Source organism: Pipistrellus hanaki (genome assembly GCF_964339955.1).
Source record: "Pipistrellus hanaki genome assembly, chromosome: 7".
Lineage (NCBI taxonomy): Eukaryota > Metazoa > Chordata > Mammalia > Chiroptera > Vespertilionidae > Pipistrellus > Pipistrellus hanaki.
Genome location: NC_140509.1, coordinates 70,885,076 through 70,911,457, shown reverse-complemented (window position 1 = coordinate 70,911,457; position 26,382 = coordinate 70,885,076). Strand labels below are relative to the sequence as shown.

At 44.1% G+C, this 26,382-nt stretch overlaps 1 protein-coding gene across 5 annotated transcripts in view; it reads left to right on the top strand.

The window, feature by feature from the left end:
• The first annotated feature begins 1,103 nt into the window (after positions 1-1,103).
• The window catches only part of TMEM200A (transmembrane protein 200A), a 57,451-nt gene continuing 32,172 nt past the window's right edge, over positions 1,104-26,382 (top strand). Inside the window, exons 1-2 of one of the 5 annotated variants that reach the window (XM_084889647.1) lie at positions 2,198-2,488; positions 3,798-3,895. Coding sequence is in view for 1 of the 5 variants with exons in the window: in XM_084889643.1 (XP_084745769.1) it covers positions 2,361-2,488 (128 nt within the window). In the remaining 4 variants the exon portion in view is untranslated. Of the gene's footprint in view, positions 1,114-1,398; positions 2,489-3,797; positions 3,896-14,965; positions 15,059-26,382 lie in introns of those variants that run through there. The other 4 variants (XM_084889646.1, XM_084889643.1, XM_084889644.1 and 1 more) reach the window with 4 other exon arrangements.

Below are 26,382 nucleotides of genomic sequence, written 5' to 3'. Positions count from 1 at the left end.
GAAACAGTGACTTCAGGGTACTTCTTTTTAAAAAAACAAAAACAAAAACAAAAACAAAACCCTCCACATTTAAAAAAAATTATTGATTTTTTACAGATAGGAAGAGAGAGGGATAGAGAATTAGAAACATCCATGGATGAGAGAGAATCATCAGTCAACTGCCTCTTGAACATCCCCACAACCAAGGTATATGCCCTTGCCTGGAATCGAACCTGGGACCTTTCAGTCCACAGGCCAATGCTCTATCCACTGAGCCAAACCGGTTTTGGCTCAGGGTATTTCTTTATAAGATGTACAGGCTACAACAGGAAGCAAGTCCAGGCAGAATCACAATCCTTTGACTGGGTGCCTGGACAAACGTGGGAGAAAACCTGAGAGTTCAGCAGGTGGCTGTGGGCTAAGATGTACTAGATGCAGGTGAGGTAGCCATTAAACTACAGATGGCTTATAGCCGTGACTCATTTCTCCACCTCCCTCTCTTTAGTTTTTTTCTTTTCAACATTTGGATTGTGAAATTTTTACTAAAAGTGCCAATTTCCCCAAATTTTTTAGGCAAGGTAGGAAGATTGTTCCATAAGCAATCCATTTCTACAGTCTCTTATCTGATTTCCAAGATTTTTTTTTTAAATTTTTTAATGTGGAAAGTTTTGCATGGAATTCTGCTCCACTTCTCAATCTCACTTCCATCCTCCCTCCCTCCCTTCCTCCTTCCCTCATTCTCTCATACATTTCCCATCGACAGAAACAAACTCCTCTTAAAAATATTTTTCACACCTCTAGATTTATTTCTATTATTTAAATTTTAATTTCCAATAATAAAATAACTATATAGAAAAAAAGAGCTTAACAGATCACACATTGAAATACACAAGCACACTGCACCAGAATGTTATACTTGCCTTCTGGCCCCATCACCTAAACTATTAGACATGGAGGAGACACACAAGGGCGGGCACGCCCCACCCCCAAGCGCTGGGAACTGGGAGCTTATGTGCTCTGACATGCTCTGTGGCGGGGCTGGAAGAGCCCTTATTCCAGTTTTCACATGAAACTTTATTTGCTGAATTGCCCTGAATATACACAACCATCACTTTTGTCTCTGTCCAGTCGAAGGTAACCATCCTAATGGTTTACTCTGTTAACAGGGCACAGTCTCCATTCATGGATGTTTGGGGGAAGGAGGAGTAACTTGTATCCCTCGTTGGTTTTGGTGTTTGGAGTTGAACCTCACCACTGTCCATCTTCTTCGTCGCAGCCACCCATTCTGAGCCCGTTCCGGGTCAGACAGTGGTTTATCACCGCTCGCTTCCAGGAGGGAGGGAGGTCCGGGGTCGCTGGGGGCCCTTAGGCTCAGCTCGCGCAGCGCCCGCGCAGCCCGCCAGGGGGCCCCCGCCCCGCCCCGCGGCCTCTGATAAGGAGACGAGGGGCGCGGGGCGGAGGCGCCGGCTCCGGGAACACGGAATCCGCCGGGGCTCCGGGGCTCTGCTACTGCTCCCGGGAGGCGCGCGGGCCGGACCCACGGCTCTCCGGGACCTGGGGTTCCACGGCAGAAAGGGCGCGCCCCGCGGTGGGTGTGTCCGTCTCCACGCGCTCGCCTTCCAGCCCCGAGAAGAGCTCCCGCAAGCGGGTATTTTGGTTTTTGTCTGCGGGGATCCCGGCGCTGGAAGTGCAACTTTGCGGCTGGGGCTCGGGGTCTGGGTTTGGTTGGGGGTCCTGGAACCCGAGGCGCAGACCTCGTCTGCATCCACCCGGAGGGGGCGGGCCGCGAGGGGAGGGGGCAGGGCGGGGGAGTTCCCCAGGGTCGCGGGTGGCGGCGAGATCGGCTCCCACCCGGGCGGCTCCCGTGGCCGCGCTCCTGGAAGCCCGCCCCGCGCCCGCGCCCTGCGCCCCGCGCCCCCCGCCTCTTAGGCGCGCAGGGCGTAAGGTTTCGCTGGATCCATCAGGAACCAAGCAGAAAACTTTTCCCTTCCCCACCCCCGGCTCCCTTTTGTCTTTCTTGGCGGCGGCTGGGAGCTGAGAGCCCTGGTCCCCCGCCCCGCGCGCCGCGCCCGGTGACCACCGAGGGCAGGAGCGCCCGGACTCCGAGCGCCCTATGGCGGCAGCCGGGGTCCCCGCGGCTCTTGGGGGGCAGGGGCAGGAGCGGGCCCTCCCTCCCGGGGCCGCCGCCGCCCCGCGGGTGCGGGCCTAGGGCCGTCCCCGCCCCTCTCCTCCGCGGTCCCGCTCCCCTCGCCGCCGCCCCCTCCCGCGCCTGACTCATCGGGCCGCTGCGCCCGCTGCCCGCGCCCCGATCCCCGATCCCCGCGCCCCGCCGGGATGGGGAAGGAGCTCGAGGCTGCCGGCGGCTGCGGAGCTTCCTGCTGATGACCCCGACCCTGCCGCCGCCTCCTCCTTCGCTCGTCTCGGGAGGCGCCAGACGTCCCGACCGCTCCCGGAGGGAGGGAGAGCCCCGAGAGGCGGCTGGACCGCCGAGTCCCCGCGCTCAGGACAGGTGAGCGGAGGGAAGGGTGCTGTGGGCGCGGGGAGGTGGGTGGGCAGGCAATCGCTGCAGCCGAAACGGGGGGAGCGTCTTCATCGTGCCCCCTTCTCCTGCTTCAGCCTCCAGAGTTAGGGTAAAAACACTGTCTTCTGAAGTTTGGGAAATAAACTGGGGAGTCCCATCCGTTCGGGACGCCCCAGTCCCTGGAGCGCAAGACCAGCCTACGGGGCTGCCCGCCTCCAGGAGCGCGGAGCCCCGGTGCGCCGCTGGGCTTCTGCAAGCTACACCCTCCTTTGTTCCCGCTCCAGAGTCAGCATCCTTCGTCAAGGTGTGCTCAGCGTTCACTGATAGCAGTCCTCGGCAGGAGCACAGTGTTTTTCAGGGCTTCCTGAAGCAGTTATCTGTATGGGGTAGGATCTCCACGGGCAAAATGGAGAGGCAAGCAATTAGTGCCAAATTCAGCACTCCTCTTCCTACGGAGTCTGCCCTTAGAGAAAGGGCTGAGGGTTTGCAGGATTTGCTTCATTAATCTTTTTTTTTAAACAGTAATTAATTGTCCAAGCCAGTATTTCATACTGTGCAGTTATAAGCTCTGTCTGTATTTTCTGCTCTTAGATTTAGATTGAGGTGTGTGTGTGTGTGTGTGTGTGTGTGTGTGTGTGTGATATTTGTAAGAAAAACAATTCATTGTTCACTATCAGGCATTGGTAATGCCAGAAAGCCACGTGCTTCACATCAGTGTAATTTCGTAATTGTAGTAAACCAGGTGCACCTTAATCGGGGGTACTTAAGAACTCCGTAAAGTACCTTGACCTCTTTGCTTGTGGTGGTGGTATTTTTCTGAAGTCGTTGTGGACAGCTGAATATATTGAAAACATTTCATTTGCTTTGGTGGTTTGTCATGTCTTGTATTATGGTAACACTTACTATATAAAATGACAGCTTATTATTTGGCTACTGATACTAGACTATATTACCATTTTGTGAAAAGTAGGCTACATTTTGAAACTTCGTAAGCCTTACTTTATTTTTCTGCTGCTGTCTACCCATACAAAAGCATCTGCTCGTAGTTTCATGCTTTCCAAATAGCTTAAGTAAAGCGTAAGTGTCCTTCTGAATAGAAGTTATTTCCATTAAGTGGAAACTATAGTTAAATGCTTTAGCAATTTAATGTTATGGGAATTTTTCTTTTTACTCTTTAAAATATATTCTGAGGTGCTAGGAATGATTTTCTCGAAGGAAGTCCTATTAGAGAGCCCGTAACTGTGAGATGATGTGGGCTATAATTTGTAACCTAGCTATGTATAACTTTGTATGCTAGACTGGGGAAGTCTTCCATGGACGAGAGAAGTCTCTGTGTGCAATTTCCAGGCAGCTGGCACAGGAAGGTTTTACCTGTTGCTTCTGTGTCAGATCCAGGTAAGTCCATGTAGTATCCCAAAGACATCTGTAATCAGAAGGGCTCTGCAGGCGAAATTGTTGTAAAGAAGGCTGCTGTGCTTGTTATTTTAACTCGGAGAAATTTTTAGTGAAGCTTTTAAATGCTCCAAGAGTTAGCTTGTGGTAGTTGGACTTGCGTAGTTTGAGAATTTTGACAACAGCTCATTGGGCAGAGGAAACTAGTGATTTACAGGGGGAGTGGATCTGAATTGTTTGTTTTTATTCTTCCATTCTTACGTTGACAGCTTAAAGGGAAATATATTCATCTTTAGCTCAGGAAAATAGAGAAGAACAAAGATAAAAGCAGATGTCACTTTTTATAATTCTTAAGAAAAATGAGTAGAAGATAAAATAGTAAGCCCTCGTGACAGTGCATATTACTTACCAAATAGAATGTGGAGTTGGAAAGCAGTTTAAATATAAATTTCATTTCACGTTGCTGTCCTTAAACAAGTCTGCATGGGGAGTCCGCATCAAGCAGAACACATTTGGAATAAGAACTTGTGTAGAGACGAACAAAGGAGTCCCCACGTGAGAGGGACCCTGTATTTTATTCAGGAATGTATGAACTGCAGTTTTACCAAGTGTACCTGTTTCCGGACTTAAGATCTGTTTTGTCTGCTGAGGTGTGATATGTGCCCAAACCACCAGGGAACACAGGTGAACCCCTGCTGTGTCATGCTAGCTGCTGGACACTAAGGTAGCTCCTGTTATGGGAGGTGACAGGCCGATGGAGAAGGGACTGGAAAATGTGCTATGGATCCCTGAGGATTTGGGGTGGTCCTTGAGATTCAGGGGTTGCCAAAGTGCCTTAAGGGGAATTGGAAAGACCAACTCATCCTGATAAAAAAAGAAAACTGGTTATGTGGCCCTGAATACATTCCTTGGCCTGTTTTCAACAGATCAAAGCCTTTGGATTGTGATCTTTGTGTCCTTTTTTAAAAAAATGCTGCATGATGAGGCCTAGAGGAATTAAGGAGAGGGAGAAATCAGAATGTGGTGGGGTGGTGTAGGGTGGTGTCAGTGGAGTTTGGGTGGTAGAATGACAAGGAAAGGGTAATACGATGATAATAGGAGGTAAGGAGATCTGACCTGGGCATCTGGCCCATCATGGATGGTCTGTGTTCACAATACATAATAAAATAAGTACCGATGATCACTTAGGACTTGGTTTTCAGTGGATTTTCAGAAATAATGGCCATTGGCTTTCACAACAACAGAGAAGTAATTAGAGCAGAAAGGTGAGGAAATCAGGACTAACACTGCAAAGTGCTCTTGCACCCGCCCGTAAGCTCCACTGCCATTCTGCAGGATTTGTAGCGATAAGAGAAGCTGGACAGGATAGCTTTGGAAACCCTATGGAAATGGGAGAGAGAGAGAAAGTTGGTGTCAGATTTTTGTGGTGTTCAAATTTCTGAGTAAAAATTTAGTTTACATTCTGGAAGAGAAGAGTCTCCAATCATGAGATCAAGACTTCCTGAAAAGTCTTGAGTTCTGATGGTTGATGTTTAGTCTGATGACTCCAGCCTGTGCTTCCTCTCCCCTCACCTCCTTCTCCCGCAGCAATTCTGCGGATTTAATTATTACAGAGTCATTGATAAGACTCTTCGGAGAGCTTTCAGTGCAGTTGGTGAAAGTGAATCTCCCGTGAAGGTGTGGGTTCTTGGATCATTGTGCTGGGAATTCATGGGATATGTTCCAGTAGCAGGTTGTGCTTTTGAAACTGTCACAAAACATGAAATTACACAGAAATCACAGGAATTACACAGGAATGTGAGCAAGGTGAGAAGATGTGGATCTCTGCATTCCTTCTTGGAGTATTCTTGTCATCAGCTCAAAGCATTAAGTGTACCAAGGGTGACAAGTCTCCCTCCTTTCTTCCCCCCATGTTCCTGTGTAAGGGAGTTGGTCAGAATTCATCTGGTTATACATGAGAGGAACCCAGGTTAAGCAAAGAGGAAGATGTATTGGCACATGTGACTAGAAAGTCCAAAGGTGGTCCTCGCGTCAGTCATAACTGTATGCCAGAGACACTACATCTTTGTCAGGCTTCTTTCTTTCTCCCCCTTCTTCTCAGCTCTTCTTCTCTCTCAGGGAACTTCATTCTGAGGCCCTCTTCCACATGCTGAGAAAGATGACAGTCCATAGTAACACACCTGCCTCTCTAGGCCTTTGATCCATAAGAAATAGAGGTCTTGTCTCTTCTGGGTCCCATTTCTAGGAATCTGGAAAGGCTTGGATTGGCCTTGCTTTGGTGGTCATTGAACCAGTCTGTGTACAGCAGAGAGGAGTACCATGACCACGTAGACTGGATCATATGCCCAACACTATGTGCATGAGATGGGGTGGAGTGGAGGAGGCTGGAGGGGCACCATGATGTACAGATGAGGTTCTCACAAGCCAACGATGCTCTGCTGTTAAGGAGAATTGCTCCCTCTCTTTGGGGGATAGTCCCCTGCACCCTGATGTCAAGTTTGCACAGGGAGACATCTCAGATGTCATGCAAATTCCAGAATTGGACTTTGCTAAAGGACTGTGGTTCGCAGGATATTATTGTACACAGAGCCGACCACTTCCCTGTATCTCTGTACTTTTATCAAATACCCCTGTGCCTTATTTCCAGCCGAAGGATTTTATTTACAGAAGTCCGGGTCATCTAGGGATCACGGGGTTGGAGACCCCTGCTTTGGGCATTTTCAGTGCAAGTTTGAACAGGGAAGTGAAGTGATAAACACAGAACTATTATTTATACAAATTCATTGGGTTTGTGGAAGATGGCTGGGCAGAGGGGATGCAGCGGGCTCAGGTTAGTGTTATCACTTAGGAGGCATAAGGTGAGAGGTCCCAGATGAGAATATTGGCATGTGTGGGCAAGATAAGGAAAATCTGGTGAGGTTGCATGTCAGGATGAGGGAGCATCTGTGTTGACCAAGCATTTGTGTGATGAAATAGATCAGGAAAGATGAGACCAAGTAAACAGTCTGGGCCAGTATGTGAAATGCCAACTGGATTGTATAGAAAGGAAACCAGTGGCCACCAGGAGTGCTAGGGACAAAGCTTTTATATGTATAGCATTGATATTTATTGAATACCTACCTAATATGCCAGGTCCTCACTATTTTAAGTTCACTGTATTAAATCTGATAATAGTCCTCTAAGGGAAGAAAACTGAAAGTTAAGGAGGTAAATAATTTGGCTCAAGGTTATGTGGTCCTTACGTTGTAGAGCTGGGATTCACACTGCGGCAGTCCGAAACAAAAGCCCCTGCTTTAAGACACTGTGCCACACGACCTCTCAAGCCCAAGGTCAGAATACAGGATAGCAGGCCACAGGGAGGGACAGGTGCAGTGTTGTGCCTTCTAATAGGCAAGCAGAGTACCAGAAGTTCAGGTCAGTCAGAGAGGATGAAGTAGAGGTTAGCAGGGTGAGGATGCAGAGTATCCCTGCTCAGAGGCAAACGGGACAGCAATGCCAGGGAGGAATAGATTCTTGGTTTGGGATTTGGGATGTAGCAAAGAAAGTGGATAGAAGTGGTATCAGGAACAGGTGGGGAATTCAGTAGAACAACTAGAGCTTGATTGCTGACCTGAGAACAGGAACTCTACCATCTACTCGAGCTTCAAACATTCCTCCTGGTGTAAGTCACTGAAAATATAGAATGGTGACTGACTTCCAAGTGGAAGACTGGGTTCTATTAAGGAAAAATAGATGACATTTGTAGAATGTTTGCCATGCGTCTTACATACATAATCTCACCAAATATTCAGTAGAAGGCTGGGAGGGTAAATATTAGGGTTTTTTTTAAAGCCAGGAAATGGAGGCTTAGATAGGTCAAGTTCCTTGCCTGAGCTCCTGAAACTTGACCGGAAGATGAAGGAGTGGTCATAGAAACCCAGATCCATCTAAGTCTGGACCTTATCCTGGGTCTTCAGGGAGTCATCCTGGTCCTGGCAGGGCAAGGTCAGTTTCAAATCTGGGCCGTAGAAATGGTGAAGTCAGCAGGGGCATATGTTTTGTGAAGGGGGACCGTGAGGTAACTTCTGGACATGTGCATATGAGCAGATATCAGGTCATCTGAAGACAGTTGTCCGGCGGTATTATATCCGGCTTTGGCACAAAACCTAGTAATCTAGTAGGTTTTTCCCTTCAGCACAGGATCTCTGTCATTATGCAGGATACGTACGTCAGCAAGGCAGATGTTTGGAAGGCTTAATTTTAGTCACTGTTTTCAGTTGAAGAGCAGGGACCTCTGCCAGCTACCATGGCCTGGATTTACCTTTATACATACAGGTACTTTGCCCTAAATATGATAAATAAGAAACAGATATATATTGAGAGAATAAGCAAAAGCACTAACATACAGAATGTGGTAGGTATGGGGAACACATTCCAGCTGTAAAAATCTGCACTTGAAGCTGCTCTCAATCAAACTATTTACTACTGGAACATCACAGCGTTCCCCAACAAACGCAAGGTCACATTTGTGTCTGCTCAGATGTTATGACCAGATGTAGGTCTTCATTATGTGGCCTGCGTTTCTGTCTAAGAAGAAGGGGAATGCGAAGATATGTGAGAAAACATAATTGAGACATATTTGTGAGAACTCATAGCCCATGTGGGGAGGTAAACAACCATGCATAAAACTTTTAAAACAACACAGTGGAATAATATGATCTTTAGAGTTGGGAGGATCTTTTAGAGAGTAGTCAAGATGACAGCGCTACCTAGTATTATGAAATCCAAACTTTAGTAATAGTAGCAGCTGAATATAAGTGCGATGGAGACTAAAAGAAACAGAGCTATCTGAAACCTGGAAGCCGGCAGTGGGGCTTCCAGAGGAGGTGAGGTCTGCTGAATAAAATGGAAAGAGAGACAGAGGAAGGTATTCCAGGTAGGGCTGGAACTTGACAATGCCCGCCAGCCAGAATCCACCATGAAATTCAATGTAGTCAAATAGGGTTTGCTACTCAGTGAGGCCATTGAGAATGCACATCATAGGGAGAAGAGGGGTGTCTCAGTAAGAGGGTGTTAGGAGTTAGTTAATGTTGGATTTGGGTTTTGTTAAATGCTTTGGGAGATAGTTTAATGAAGCAGGGCTTTGTTCCAGGTTGGAGCAGGAATAATCCTATGAGTTTGTATCTTAAGTCTCATTTAGAAGGAGGCAAGACTAGAGAAGCTAACACTATAATTTGCAAAGAAGCCGCAAGCTCCCATTAGCTAGGTTAGGGGGTATTGGTCATTACGGGGTTGTACGGTGTTCGTGCTTTTGTTTGTGTTCCCATATGAGTACATAGTGGTCTTGTTTCTGTCCTGATTCCTCACGGTCACGAGGTGTCCTTGTCCGGTGTTGATGTTCTGTGACATCATCTCCATCTAACAGGAGAACACCAAGGCATAGCTCTAATGGCCAGGCCAGCTCCTGGGTATATGCTTTTTCATAAACTGCAAGTGATACTCCAAAGTACATCTTATTCCAGGCGCCAAGCAAGATCCCCATTACCATAGGATCCTGTGAGTGAGTGTTTCTCTTGTGGGTTAGTGAGATTATTTTTTTTCCTCTGCTCTAATAAGTTATTTAACAACCTTCATTCAATGGCTGCTGTTTACTGGGTGCTGTGTTAGATTCTGAGGATGTCAGATGATAAGAATCTCAAGAATCTCAATCTAATGGAAGAGCCAGCTATAAACCAATGACCACAACACACTGAAACAAAGCTGGCAGAGCTATTAGAATAGGGAAAGAAGGTTTGAGTCTCTTGGGATAAGTCAGGCTGAGAAGGGGCAGGCTATTTTGCAAATAGTGAGTTTATCACAGAGGTGCTGATAGGTTGGCAGCTGCTAAGGAATATTCTCCTTTTTGAGAATCAGCATCTTTGGGCTGGAATACAGGGTGAATTCAAGGAATCATCAGTATTGATTTTGGCATAAGAGAGGCACAAATTTTCACTCACTTGGTGAACCACATATCAGATCAGCTTAGTGAACATACAAGTATTTGTAATACAGTAGAATTAGTGTTTCTGAAGAGACACTATTATTTCCTATATTGACAGTAATGCATGCTCCCAATAAAAACTTTGGAAAATATATTAAGTATAAAAAAACTCAGGAAGAATATTTGCCTATAATCCCATGACCCAAAGGCACCATAACATTTTGACATTTTCTTCCCCCTTATTTTTAACGAATTTTCCATAGTTAATAACAGTACAACCTGCTCTGTTTGCTTAACCTTGTGTCCTAAATATTTCCAACTTCTCAGCCAGATTTACTGACATCTGTATAAAAACTGATTGTATGGACACACCATAATTTATTAGCCATTCCTTTAAAATTAGACCTTCAGGCTGTTTCCAAATATCTGGTATTATAAATGGCACTTTGATGAAATCTTTGTACAAATTTCAAATTACTTCTTTAAGCAAGTTCCAGGGAAGGGGTAATTCCTGGGTCAAAGGTAATGCATGTCTTAAGATAATTGATGCTTAACGCAAAACTGGTTTTCATAATAGATGAACTTGTGATTGACAGTGCACAGAAATACCCCCTCACTGTGCCTGCACTATGGTTTTTTTTTTTTTTTTTTTTTTTAAATAAAAATGCTATCATTTCAAAACAAGTAAAATTTTATGATCACTGCTAATTTTGTCTCTTTGTTACAAAAACTCTCTTTCAGAATGTGGACTGGTGAACCACTCAATTTTTAAAAATTGAGTGACAGAGAGATTAGAATGTGTTTTAGAGCCAATAATATGTACAGCCTGTGAGGGCATCCTGTAGACCGTAGTGCAGAGAACCTTGTATGGAACTTCAGATTTGAACTAAATGTTGTTAAACAGGAAAAGATGATACAAGACAAGAGCCGCACTTTGTGGAGTTAACCCTCTGCCAGCCTGCGATCAGGTCCTTGTGGTCATAGCACGTTGTAACTGCTGTGCTCATGGTCTTACCCTATCTGACAGGCTGAGACCTGTCTGTTTTATTCCCAGTTGTATTCCCAGCACGTCACCCAGGGCCGGGTTGTGTGGTAGGTAGAATGTGAGGTAAGATTTGCTCTAATATAGGAAGTAAAAACCCTCGAGATTTCTCACCCAAGGATCTCTCATTTCTGTTAGTCACCGATTCCCTCAAAACACACCAGGGATCTTCTACTTTGAACATTCTGATTATACCCCATTTCCCAAAGAGAAGCTGCCTCATTGCAGTATCTAGTTTCTGTAGTGGTGAACTTAGACTCGTTCCACAAGAAGGAGGAACTTGGATCGCATTTAAACTTGGAAGGGTTTTTTGGGTGTCTAAAAACATTGCTTGAGACTATAGGGGAGCTATTAACCTTACTGTGTAGTCCATTTGAGGTGGATTTGGAGTGCCAATTTTAATTTCTTCACAATTGCTATTTTTCTACAAAAATTATTCACAACTAAAGTTGTTTGCTTGAATAGCAAAGAGTTAGTGTGGCCCTAGCCGGTTTGGCTCAGTGGATAGAGCATCAGCCTGCGGACTGAAGGGTTCCAGGTTCAATTCTGGTCACAGGCATGTACCTTGGTTGCAGGCACATCCCCAGTAGGAGTGTGCAGGAGGCAGCTGATCGATGTTTCTCTCTCATCGATATTTCTAACTATCCCTTTCCCTTCCTCTCTGTAAAAAAATCAATAAAAAATATATTTTTTAAAAAGAGCCAGTAATTCAACCAAAGCCACAGGGCACTTTAGACTTCATTCTGAATAACATGGGAAGCATCAACTGGGATCCAAACCTACAGTGAGAGCTTTGCTGGGCCCCATCCTCAAGGTCATTACGATTCTCAGAAGGAATTATGCAGTGAGCAGAGACCCATATGTCTGCATTCATCACCTGTCGGTCCTGCATGATGGGTCAGAACTCTAATTCAAGGTTCTTGAAAGCCATGAGATCAAACAAAGGTGACATTGATAAATACTTTGAAGCAAGCATAGCCCAGAGAATTCCAAAGCCAATGGGAGTCATTTTACTTCGAATGAAGTAAAATTTGGACTGAAATTAGTCACCTAATAAGAACCAGGTTTACCAGGGTCAACGACTTGGAGCAATTCCAGAAAACCCCCTTCAGTATCAGCATTCTTTTGGTCAGCAGGTATTCATGGGGCACCTACTATGCTGACTGTGGGTGATGCTAGGGAAAAGCTGTGAATGGGGTGGAGAGGGAGCTAATTCTCTGTTAGTGGGGAGAAAAGCAATCACACCATAAGTAACAAGTGTAATTAGTGCCACAAAGACATGCAGGTTGCTAAGAGAGGGTTGTGAGTCAGAGGGTTAGTGAATGCTTCCCCAGGAAATGCCTTCTATGATGAGACTAGAACCCAGAGACGTTTGTCTGGAGAAAATGCATGCCAGAGAAAAATCCATGTGGAAAGGTTGAGGAAGGAAGGAGTTTTTGTTTGTTTGTTTTAGGAACAGAAAGAAAGTCCTGTTATTGGATCATAGTGAGCCAGGGGGAAAAGGTAGAAGGGAAGGTTATAAGCTGAGCAGGGGCCCACCATGTAGAGCCATGGGGGAAATGGTAAGGGTTTGATACTCAATCCAAAGAGCAGGCTTTGAAAAACCAGGAATGACATGAACTGATCTACATCCACACACCACTCTGGCAGTTTGGTGGTGAAGGGGTTGAAGGAGGCAAGAATGCTTGAAGGAAAACAGGGCTGTAGCTTGGATGGCAACAATGACGATGGCGAGAAGGGACAGAGTCAAGAGGTTTCTAAGGCAGCACCAGCAGACATTGGTAACTGAAAGCACATGGGAACTGTGGTTCAGGAAACACCAAGATTTTAGCATGAGCAAGTGGATGGATGGTGGTAACATTTGCATCAATGAGGAAACCTTTACATATGTTTGCTTCCTGGGTTCAGTTTTGCACACATTACATTTGAGATGCCTGTGAGACATCCCAGGGGAAAGAGCAAGTAGACATTTGGACAGGCGGGTCTGGAGCTCAGATGAGAAATTTGGAATGACGACATCCATTTGAGTCGTTAGCACGTAGTTGGGAACAGAGCTGGGGAGAGAACAGAGACTGAGCAAGAAGGGGACTTGGGAGCATGCTCTGGCGATCTCCGCCTTTCTGAGTGGCTAGAGGAGCGTATGGAGATGTAGCAGCCCTGAAAGTGGGGGAGGAGCAAGGGGTGTGATGCCACTCATGAAAGGTGTGTGTGGCATTAGCAGTAAAGCTTGCCACATGCTCCTCAATGAGCCCTTCCTAAAGAGTTGGTTTCAACTTCTTTCCCCAATTTAATTGACCAGTGAAACTCACATGTATATAGTAGCCTTCAAACTTTGGGGTGAAATGAGATTAGAAACTATTGAAAAAAAATTTCTGAATTTTAATGTTGCAGTTGATACTGCATAAGAACAGAATAGATACAGGAGCCATACCTTCACAGGATTGTAATGGTAGAAGAGCACATTTGAAGGTCAGTTTCATCATGCTGATTATTAATCTATTCTTATTATCAACTTCTTTGCTGACCTCCAATTTAGTGGGTTGTTATATCTTTTAAAGTATTTGAATATACTTTAAAACACTTGAGACATAACATTATATTAGTTTCAGTTGTACAACATTATGATTTGACATACCATGTATATATATTGCAAAATGATCACCATAATAAGTCTAATTATCCATCATCACACAGTTTAAAAATTGTTTTAATAACAAGAACTCTTAAGATCTACCTCTTAGCAGTTTTCAAATATGCAGTACAGTATTGCTAATTCTAGTCACCATGCCGTATATACATTCCCAGAACTTATTTGTCTTATAAATTTATTTTAAGGAATTACTAGGTCATATATCATCTTTGTGACATGTTTTTAAAACCACAAATAGAGGATTAAGCTAGCTTCTTTTCCAGGACACTATGAGGGAAGAATGTAATTTAAAAGGAAAGTGCTTGAACAGCTATCAGAAGACTCAGAGGATTATCCTTGCTCTTATTATAAATGCATTTTAGATCATTAAATCGAAGAGGGAAAAAATACCTGCTATTGAAGGTCATGGGTGATGGTGGACCTGAGGGAGAATGAAATCCTTGTTCTTATCTTCCTGCAGAGGAAGATACACTGGAGAGTTGCCGAGTACATGAGACTAATGTGCAGAAATCAACAACCACCCTTGAGTGAAGCGTTGTCAAACGAGAGCTGATACACTACATTTACTTCACATTTTCTTTAGTCGTATGGTGTGGCCTTTTCATTTTTGTAGTTTTCATTATATTAAAACATTAAGATTCAGAAATAACCTTTTTATCAAATGAAGTTACCAGAGCACCCGATAGTGTCCATGGTACTCTCTTAGGTTATGATTGAAAAGTTTACATATAATCTCTCCTGGACTTTGAGTCCTTTGGGAGTTAGCGCCATGCTCACCAGAACCCACTGCCATCTGGCTGTCTAGCTGAAGTGTCTCTCCTTCAAAGATATTTTAGAAAACATATAGTCAACTTTGGATTCTCTGGGCTATTTATGATTTAAGTGAAGTTTTGCTTAATGGGGACTCCCCTTACCAGGGATAATTTGAAAAATCACAGGAGAATTTGAGCTTTATCGCCTAAGAGCTACGTGACGTTGGTCACATGACTGAACCTTGCTGGGCTCGACGTTGCTCATCCTTAGCATGGGACAACATGGCACCTCAGGAAGGTTGCTGGGGGTTAGGAAAGGCCATGTAAGTAAAGGATCTGGCACAGAGTGTGGCACATAGTGGACACTGCCCGGTGTACTCCTTCCTCCCAACTCCCATGTCTCATTCGCTCCCACCAGGATGCCCTGGACACATGTGCTCCGTGTGAAATAACTGTTTTCTCTGCCTGTTATCTAAGCTGACCTCCTTATTAGGGGAAGCACTTCTTTTTCTAGAGCCACCTTGATTGCACCTCTTCTGCCTGTCTCCCCTGCCTCACCTGGGAGAGGTGGCTGTCAAGGTGCTTTGCTCATGCCAGCAGTGAAGCCTGATGCACTGAGAGTGGCTTGTGCAGCTTCTGTCTCTATCTGATACCCAAATGTATAAACCATGAAAATGGACCTAAGAACAACCCTCAGAACAACCACAAGAGGGGAATGAAGCCTGGCCGGTGTGGCTCAGTGGATGAACATCGACTGACCTATGTATGAACCAGGAGGTCATGGTTTGGTTCTTGGTCAGGGCACTCGCCAAGGTTTCAGTCTCGATCTTCAGTAGAGGGCATGCAGGAGGCAGCCGATCATTAATTCTCTCTCATCATTGATGTTTCTATTTCTCTCTCCCTCTCCTTTCCTCTCTGAAATCAATACAAATATATTTAAAGAAAAGAAGAGTGGCATGGTGATTGGAAGGAGAGTTTCTGTTGTTTTCTGCTGGTGGTGTTACCAGTGGCAATGTTACAAAAATAGAGCCCACTGCCGCTCTGTGGAAGCGGACTTGAGCAGCTGCCTTTTGGAGACCAGTGGACGGAGTTCTGAAGAGTGGCTGCAGCCCTCCGAGAGTAACTCTTTCCACCCCCCCAGGGAAATTTTCTCTCCAGCCTTCTGGGGCAGGGGCAAGGCAGCTGCACTAAGCAGGAACCTCTCTGCTAGTAAGCCTGTCCAGTTTCTATTACTCAGTTTCTCTGCTGAGTTGTTCTTCTTGTGGCCAGGCTCCTCACGGCACCTGCTCTGAGCTCGAAGTGACTCCAGACCAGAAGCAAACCCTCTCACGTGATGAATTGTGTGCGCTCCTTACAATTAGGCGTGTCTTTCTGTTATGTTTATGACTCCTCTTGGTGGTTATTGAATCGCTGAATTAAATTGAAGTGGGACAGCAGCTCTGAAGGGTTTATTAGGTGCCTGTAGCAATGGGTCTGATAGCGTCACCTTGATTGAGGTGTTGGTCTTATCCAGCAAGGATACTAGTATTAACTAGTTCAGAGGACGAGCCATCCTGAGCAGAAAGAGGCAGCCAAGTCAGGGCATGCTGGCCTTCCAAAACATAGCCAGATGGAGAGTTTTAAATGACAATAGAAAATCCAGTTCTTTGATGGGCCTTATTCATTTGGATGCTTTGAAACATCCACGAAGCCATTGTAATAAAATTTAAGGTTGAGCACTTGAGTGCCTGGCTCCGGTTCCCATAACTCATAACTCAGCCTTGTCTCTAGATATTGCTTTCTAGGTCTCTCTGAAAATACTGATCAATAAATTTTGAGCTGGCATGCTAAAAATCCAGTGTCTTCGGTTTTCTTTTAATTTTTAGTGTCTTATTAAATCACATTTGGCTGGTATAGAGATTAAAACGAATATCAAAAAGTGGTGAATATTGTCTTCAGAATGAGTACAAACGGTTACTTTTCTCTTTTAAAACTTTTCTGACTAATTCTGGCAATTACAAAAACTTTGAAGGCCAATGAACCCAAAAAAATCTCTAGGAATAATTTATTTAAATAAGGAGGGGAAAAAGAAGCCACTTCTTAAAGTACTTTCTCAACATTATAAGTTGTTTTTATCACTATTTCATTTAAAATAAATTTCCCCCTTTACACATCTATTTTTTTAGTTTATTATAAACATTTGTCATGTTACTGAAGTTTTTGTAAGCATACCTTTCTAGGGGATGTATTATATTCTGTTACTTATGTTTTTAAATTACAGTTTTTAATTAATAAAAAAGGAAATACTAATTTTTGTGACATTTAGAACTTTAGCAATTTCCTTGATTCAGGAAAGGAAAGAATGTTTCCCAAATGTATCTTTGGATATGTTGGCATTTTTCTATCAACTTGAGGTAATGGTCAAATCACATAGAAGTTAAGTTGTGAATGGGCAGATAACTCTCCTGTAAGGTTTCTGAATAGATCTTTTTTCTCCCTTCTTTTTAGAAGCTTCTCAGTGTCAGACAGTTTGAGGTTATTTTTCTTTTTCTTCAGTGACAAAAGTTTACACTTGGAGTACATTTATTTATTATCTCTTTGCAGAAGTATTAATCTTTAGCACTGTGGTAGAAACACAAGAATACTATTCAGTCATTTTTTAATGCAATCTTTACTAATAAAAGGGTAATATGCTAATTAGACTGAGAGACCTTCCAGGATACCTTCTAGACATTCTTCTGGACAAAGCCATGGTGGCAGGGCTGAGGTAGAGGCGGTTAGGGACCAAGAGGAGCGGGCAGTGTGGGTGATCAGGCCAGTGCGGGTGGGGGGCATTAGGGGTGATCAGGCCGGCAGGGGGGGTGTTGGGGGTGGGCAGGCCAGTGGGGAGGGCAGATGGGGGTGATCAAGCTGGTAGGGGGATGGGGAGGAGGGGGGCAATTGGGGGCAAGCAGGCTGGTAGGCAGAATTGTTAGGGGCAATCAGACAGGTTGGCAGGTGAGCAGTTAGGAACCAGCAGTCCCGGGTTGCAAGAGGGATGTCCGACTGCCAATTTAGGCCAGAACCCATAGGAATCGGGCCTAAACAGGCAGTCGGACATCCCCCGAGGGTCCCAGCTTGGAGAGGATGCAGGCTGGGCTGAGTGGCTCCCTTCTCTTCCCCTCCCCTGTGCATGAATTTCATGCATCGGGCCTCTAGTTTATACACACACACACACACACACACACACACACACACACACACACACTAGTAGCCCATGGCTCGATAACGCGTGCAGTAGGCCGCCCACCACTTACGTGGGAGCTGGTGGGAACCACATAGTGCACTGCCAGGAGCTGCACTGCTTACATGGGAGCCATGTGGCTTCCACAGGAGGCGGAGGCGGGAGGGAGTCCACCATCTCCTCTCTGGTCCTGTGCTTAGCTGTGCAGGCTGCGAGCCATCCCCCTGTCCCCCAGAGGTCCTCTGTGGCCAGGGTGTTGCTGCAGCATTGAAGCAAGCATCCTGCCCCGGCCACTCCATGCCCACTGCCCAGAGGCCCTCTGTCGCTGAGGTGATGAAGTTGGCATTCTGCCAGGCCACCCATGCTGTCCACTCTCAGCAGCAGCCCCCGCAGGACTGGGGGACTCTGACGAGACTGAGGGGACTGGGTGCCACCATCTTGTGGCTATGGGCACTACCATCTTTGTGACGGAGTGTTGGTTGGTTTGCATATTATCCTTTTATTAGATAGGGTATAAGCCTAATATTCAAAGTGTCCTCTTGGGAGTTCAACCGGGAGTTCAATCACTCGCTATGACTTGCACTGACCACCAGGGGGCGGGATACAATGAAGGAAGGCCCCAGCTGGCAGCCAGGGAAGGGAGGCCCCAGCCAGCAGCCGCTAGGGACCCTACCTGTGCATGTATTTTGTGCACTGGCTCTGTAGTCTTTAGGATAAAAATGTAGAAGAAAGTAATCAGAAAAAAAAAACCTAGAAAGGGGATTCCCTCGGTTAACATTCTGCTGCCTGCATGCACTTTTGGAGCATTGCTAATTATGGAGATTACATAATAAAACTTTGAATTCTTATTGCCTGGAGCCCCTGCAAGGCCTGAGGTGGGCAGGGCTCCCTGCTGGGAGGTAAGTGAGTGACTACAAGGAGGGATAATGTCAGGCTCTGAAGGACTGATCGGCACCTGAAAGGTAGCTTTTTTCGATCATTTTTATCATCTCTTTGTTCTCCCAGAGATCTAACAAATACACACACACACACACACACACACACACACACGCACACACACACACACACTGGTTCCTTTAAATTCTAATGAGTTTATTGCTTGGGATTTGTTTTGTTAACCTTATTACATAAGGCAGTTGTCTTACTTTGCCAAACCTAAGTTCTCCCAATAAACACTTTTAATACACAACAAAGATAAGTCACTACTCTGGCAAAAACACTCACTAAGAGTAAGTTTATTGATCATTTTCTAGGAGGCTGTTGAACAAGATCTTTCCTCCTTCCTCCAGTTCTTTCATTTCCACGCAAGTCCCACAAATAAAATGCCTTTATTGAGAAGCCATTGTCCAAAGAAAAAAAAAATCAATTTCTTTGCAATTTCATAATTGCATCAGGTTCTGCTTGGAATAAAAGGGGGCTTATAATCTTGTAACCAGCCATCTCTCAGACCACTTTCCATTTTGCAGACTTTTCTGAGAGTCTGAACATCAACCAACTCATAATGCTGTGTAACCTCACATTCTTATAAATAAGCCACAGGGAGAATTTTCAGATGAGTGTTTGGGGCGATCTTTTTGCCCTTTGGCCATGCTTTGAAATGTAAATGAACAGTTATCCTTAGGAGGACCGGAAACTCCCATTTTTCTGAAATCATATTGATATTCTGGGAAAATTTGTTTATTAGGGGAGAGCTCTGCAACTTGAATTATCTAGACTTTTCCTGTGTTCTTTATTTCACTTGTGTGTATGTATCTGGGTTTATACCACAACTGACTTAATGTCCTTGCTAAAAATATCTAAAGTATTAAAAGAGCTTTTTGGTTTCCATTTTCTGAGGTAATCTCAACCCATCCCTGAAAGGTAAATGACCTCTAGCAAAGAGAAGCAGGAGCTCGAACTGGGCCCAGTCCTGTTCTCTGAAGAGGAAGGGGAAGGATATTCCTTGTGGCAGCATTTGAGCGATGGTACATCTCTGCTGAGAGGGAGCAGCTGCGTTGGCTTGAGGCAGAGCTGGAAGCCGCTCTGGGCTGGGATTCTGCCTGTCAGAGCCAGTGAGGGTTGCCCTAATAGGTTCTCTTTCACTCCCTGATTTTGGAGTTACTAACAGAAACCATGTTTTTGTCATCTGTAAAGACTGGCACATGGGAATAGATGATCTTTTCAGATGAGTAGAGAGAAGCCTTCTGAGCTCTCATCTTAGTTGTCATTCCTCACTCCACCCCCAAAGGATGCAGCATTGCCCAATGTTTTCAAACTTTAAGGAGGAAACCATTGGCATTTAAAAGCTACTGTTGGAGGTTAATGCTGAAGTTCTTTTACACACACACACACACACACACACACACATGAAAAAAAAAAAACTAATAAAAATATAATCTCAACAGATATGATCTTGGAACATTTTCTAATATAACAGGTTTGCTTTGCATTACAATACTGTTAATTTTAAAACTGTGTTAAAAGGCTGTATTCCTTTCTCTTCATCAGCAGCATTTGAAAGCCAGGTCCTTTTCTACAAGACTCTGCAGGACTCCAGCCCCTACCTGACAGAGAACCTATTTCCAAACCTTTCTGTTGTGGTGGGGGCAGGGACATGGGTCATACATCAATAATCCTTTACTGCTGTTAAAGTGAGCTGGTAGAAGAGTGCTCTTTCTTTAATTTTCAATTCTAATAAGAATTGACCTTTAAGACTCTAGCTCTATTATTTTGTGACGGTATATCGTTATAAGGGTGGTAGTGCCCCAGGCACTGAAAAGCTTGAAAAGAAAGAGTGAGGGATCCCTGTCTATAACTGAACCCAAGCTCTCTTCTGTTTATATTATAGTAAAAACTAGAGGCCCAGTGCATGAAATTCATGCACTGGGTGTGGGTTCCTCATCCCGACCTTCACCCTCTCCAATCTGGGAGCCCTCAGGGACACGCTCACTAATCCGGACCCTGACAGCTTAGGCTCACTTCCCATGGTTCTCTGCTCTCTGCAGGGCCTGGCTGCTCCACACCCACTGCCCAGAGGCTCTCTGTGACCTAGAGGCCCTCCTTGGCTGGGGCAGAATGTTTGCCTTGTTGCTGTGGCAATGAAGCAAGCATTCCACCAGGCCGCTCACGCTGCCTGCTCTTCCTGACTCTCAGCGGCCACACCCCCGCAGGACTGAGGGACTCTGGCGAGGCTTAGGGGACTGGGCACCACCATCTTTGTGATGGAGTGATGGTTAATTTGCATATTACTTTTTTATTAGCTAGGATAATGTTAACAGCATTAAAGACCTTTGTTAAAACTCCCATAATTCCTTTGTTGCAGAAACATAAAAAAATGTTTTTATCTGGATAGGGTTGTTTAAAAAAAATGTTTATATTGATTTTAGAGAGAAAGAGGGAGAGGGAGAGGGATATAGAGAAAGAAACTTCCATCAGCATAGATCAGCTGCCTCCTGTATGCGCTGAACTGGGGAATCAAGCCCGGTAATCAAACCAGTGCCCTTTTGGTCCATGGGTTGATGCTCAACCAATTGAGCCACACTGTCCCAACTAGATAAAATTTTTAACAGGCTGGCAACCCTGGATCATGTGGACGTGATCACCTCAATTCTTGTTTGTTTACAGTTGTTTGAGCCCAGGGGACTCAAATCTGTGGAGGGAATTGTACACCAAATTCACGACAGCTTTCTTATCCTTAAATATGTTTCCCTGGAATAGTCAGTCATACATGAAGCTTTTTGGCAACTGGACTTGGGAATAGATAGGTTGGTGGTTTGTGTTTTTTTGTTTTTTTTTCTTCTTGGAAACTTTTAAAGTCCTGTTTGCTTTATGTGAAAAGAGGAAAGAGCATGAAAATGTAAGGGTAGATATCCCAATGTTTTAGAGAGTTGAAAATTTAGAGAGTTGAAAATTTTCTCAGGTGGAAGTTTTCATAATGAGTATTGTGAGAGTACAAGGGAGATTGACAAGTACCACTCAGGAATGAAGAGAGAGCAAAAATTTAAGATTCATTAACTTCACCACACTCTACTCTAGTGGAGGTCCTTTGGAGATTATCATGTCCACTTCAGGAATCGGCACATCAAGAGGGAAGTGAAGGAGTTGACCTTTTAGGTGAACAGAAAGGTTTGATTAAAAAGTTGGAAAATGTTAGAGGACCTAGGTTGATCCTGGAAACAAGCAGGCTTGTATTAATGGTTTTCAAATGTAAGAATCATTTCTCTCTCTTCAGGGAAATACAAGTTTAAGAGGAAAAGTACTTAAACTACAATATTAGGAAATTAGCTCTTTGTAGATGCTTCCTAACTAAGTTGATGACTCCCAGAATGAATTCTCAAGAGAGGTATTAGATCTGTGCTTAGAGAAAATGGGACCCATCTCCTTGGAGTGACAACTCATAGCTTAGGTGAGTTCTGTTTCTGTTGATGTTACATGTGCATTCTTGCTTATATATGTTTTCACACATGTGTATCATTCTATAGTATAAATTTACATACCCCTATTGTTTCTATTTCTGGTAAGGTGATTATTTTAATGAGTGACATAATTAGGTTATCATGCTATCTCAATCTTGACACCAGAAACAATGACTATCTATTGTAAGTATATATTCAATTTTTAAAATAATTATGGTATTTAAAAAATTACACACATCAGTCGATTATAAACATTAAAATTACCAGGACTGGAAAAAGAAAGCATTTGAATATCCTCCCTTAAAGCATACTTATTGTATATGAATTACATCAACTACTGCAGGAACGGCTGCTGATAAAACCATTTAACTCAAGGCATTAGGCACTAAGTGGCAATAATTTTAACACAAATTATTAAGTTCAAGGGCAAGGCAAGCAGACTTATTAAAAAAAAAGACCTCATCATTCATCTGGTAAAGATGTATTGAATATAAATATAAAATACATTTTACGTAAAATATAAAATAATTACATATACAATGCTATATATTCTTGCTCCATTATCTTTTAATAATTACTAGTAGCTAGGTCAATGATATTTTCATTGCCTGTCAACTAATTAGAACCTTAGAATATAATTTTAGATTAGAACAATGGATTGGGTTGAGGTAGACTATAGAAGATCTAAATAATCCTCTGATTTTACATATGAGGAAATGAAGGTTTAGAATTAGATTCAATCATACAGCAAAATATTAGTGAGAGCAGGAACCAGATTGGGATGAGGGATTGTCTTCTGATTCCTAGCCCTGGGCACATTCCACTGTAGTGCACCTCCTGAATACCGAGTGTAGTTTTGAGAAGCACAGGGAAGGCACAAGCTGGGAATAATGACAGGGAGGAGAACTATTTCAGTGTGGGTACTGTTAGGGGAAGAGTGAGGCATGAGCCCGCAGGGAAGTACTAAGGAGACCAGGACCTGTATGTTCTCCAAGCCAGCTCTGAACACGTGGGAGCCCTGTCCATGTGTGACCCCTGTACATGTGTGACCATTGAAAGGTGCCTTCTCAAATATAAAGAGTAGGCTGTGTGAGGTAACTATTACTTTAGAACTCAAATTTCACCTTTCTGCGAAGGAAAATGCCTCACATTTGCTAGTGTGAACTCTGTGTGCTTTGCTAGGGACTTTGCACATGTCTTCTCATTTGATTCTCACTGCACTCTATGAGGTAACCATTCTCCATCTGAGAATATTCTAGAAAAGTAAAGGAATTTAACCACTTTTTTGTTAAGATGCTTTATTTAAGAAGGCTTAAAATTGCTAGTAAAAGTTCTTCTGCTTTCAAGAGCATTAAGCACTTGTTAGGAATGGCCAGAAATAAATGCTTTGGTTTCCTGGATGTTCTGGTTGAGGAAGAATTACTATAAATGCTTTATTGATTTTCAAAAAGGTATGAAAAATAAAATGTGCGACAGCCTCCTAACTATTTTCAACTACAATTCAGTCTTTCTTTGGTTACAAAATCTCACGGCCTGATAGACATGATTATAAATCATACAGTTTTGTTTATTTTATCTCAGTTGTTTGAATCCTGGAGAACCGGATCTTATTCTAATTCTCTGTCTTCTAGTTTAACACAAACGTGTTCTGGGGTTGTGAACTGCAGCGGCCACAGAGAAAATTTGAACTAAATGACCAAAGGCTTCTATGGCATTGTGTGCCTGGGACAGGCCTTCTGTAGGTGCTGTTTTGCAGAGGGCAGGAGCAGCAGGAGAGTGACTTGCGTTCAGAGGAGCTCCACTACATCCTTTGTGGCCCCTCAGTTCTCCTCAGTCAGAGGTTTCTGAATTTACAAAGTGAGACTCATACTGCCTACTTCATAGGATTGCTCTGAGGTTTAAATGATGTGAAAAAGCTTGACTAGTGTTGATGTTCTCTATGCACTTAAAGGTGAGAATCCTGCTTCTTTTCACGAATATTTCTTCCCCATGGTATGGGAGGAATGCATTGCATATGGTAGATGCCTAATAAATGCTGATAATGGATTGGGACTGTGGAGAAAAAACAGTGCCCGGCAAGGAGCAGATGTCCACTAAGATCGGATGTCTGCTCATGGCCTGGCAATTCTTTCTGGAGTCAGAGTCCAGGCTTGAGAGGCTGTGCTGACCCTCCAAGGCCGCCTTGAGTGTGGGCTTCCTCCTCCGGTCTTTCTCAGCTCCCTTTCATGCTAGCAGGAGTTCTCAACCTTCTCCCTGTTTTCAGTCTGGGCCGTATGATTCTTGGCTGTGGGAGCTTCTCCCGTGCATTGCAGGATGTTGAATCATATCTGTATCTCTACTTACGAGATGTCAGTAACACCCCCAACTCAAGTTGTAACAATAAAAATGTCAACAGACCTGACCTATTTTCTCTTGCAATGTAATCCTTCATTTGCTTGCGCCCTCTCCGACCAGACAGCTAGCCCCTGGAGGGGAGTGCTTTCTTTGGGCCAGAGCTCCCCACACATGGTAGAAGTGCAATAAATATGGGAAGAGGAAAAGATAATCCGTTACAATGATAGTGTTGGTCCATTATCTGTAATGGACTTCTGTTTTCTTCTGGACCAAAAGGGTAAGCACGTGCCACAACCTCAAGTCTCTTTCCAGAGACCATTAAGGTTACCACATTCTCAGACTTTTCTCCCCCCCTATGCCCTGATCACTATGCAGTGTGTTCACTCTGCGCAGAGGGTACTCTGAGATTAGATTCCTGAGACTTTAGGCTTCAAGGTCCAGGCAGATTTTATGGTCCCCTCTCTCTCTACTTCTCTCAAACTCTGTAATACCTCCTGCACCCAGGCTCCAACTACCCCCATACTCTGTAGATCCCTAAATGTGTGTCTAGCTAATAGCCTTCCTATTCAGGAATTGGGATTTCTAGCCCTATAAGAGACCTCCTGTTGATATTTTACAAGCTCTGGACACAGAAGCCTGGTGTGTATAAGCCTGAACTCATTCTCTTCCTTCTTTTGCTCCTTGTGAACTTCCTTCAGGATTCTTTGTCCTGGGAATGGTGAGGGTTCGGGAGTGAGTCTTCCTTCGCCACTTGATAACTCTGTGCTGGTTATTTCCTCCTATTGTTTCACTTTCCCCACCTGTCAAATGGGTACTGGTCTCCCAGGATTGCTGTGAAGATTAAATTAGGTAATGTATGCAAATTAATTAAACAATGCAAGTAAATCACTTAGAAAACAATGCCTGACCTGCTTAATACAGGGTCAATGTTGTTATTGTCTAAAACTTGCTTTAGCGAGATACCTGAGAGCCATCTCTTACTCCATCCTTACCATTTCCCTGTTCCCACCCACAAACCCCTGCATTTTGTTAACCCTACCTCCCATTTCAACTCCATGTGGCCCATCTTTATCCATTTCAAGTTCAATGACTTCAAGGCAGGCTTTGCCCAGATGAGTACAGTAGCCTTTTAACCAGTCTCCGGTTTCACATTGGCCTATCTGTCTTGTCTTGCTGCCCGGGCAGAGCTATTTCTTAGTGTCTCTTTTTGACTTTATAATGATGGTCAGCCTCTCAAGCATGATGTAAATGGCCTCTGTGACCTGCCTCCTGCCTAGCTTTCAGTCTCACCATCGATGTTTCCCGACATTCTTTAGCAATCAAACCCTGTGCTTCCATGCCTTTTTGTACCTGCTGCTACCTCTTCCTTGTTTTTCTTCTCTTGTCTTTGTTGCGTGAGCATCTATTCATCTTTAAGACAAAGCTCCATCATCTCTTTACTAGTATTTTAGAAGCAGCACTTGGCCACCCTTCACTGAGGTCAGTGCTCCACTGTGTGCTCATCCTCTTACCACATAACCCTGTGTATATGTATCTCATAGCACTTACCATGCATAAGTTTTGTTCCTTGATTGCATCCCCACTAAATTGTGATTTTTTTATGTTGAATTCATTTTTGTTTCTATATAAGTGGCTCATTTCTTTTTAACAAATATATTTTATTGATTTTTTACAGAGAGGAAGGGAGAGGGATAGAGAGTTAGAAACATCAATGAGAGAGAAACATCGATCAGCTGCCTCCTGCGTAGGGGATGTGCCCACAACCAAGGTACATGCCCTTGACCGGAATTGAACCTGGACCTTTCAGTCCACAGGCCTATGCTCTTATCTACTGAGCCAAACCGGTTAGGGCTAAGTGGCTCATTTCTTAGCACATAGTAAGTATTGGATAACTATTTATTGCTGAATAAAGTTAGGGTTTCATAAGGTTGAATTGGGCAGCATAGACTGACAAAATTGTAGGGAAAAATTAAATCAGAATAAGTTGACAGAATACCAAGGGTCTGGGTGTTGAGGGCTCCTTTTACTGGCCCTGACTTTAAGGAGCTTGACACCACAAGGGGAAAACACCCAAGGAAAAATAAATCGATCCTTAAAATAGGGGGCTATTTAAAAAGGTGTGTACCTCCGTTATGGCATTAGAGACAAAGTAATTTT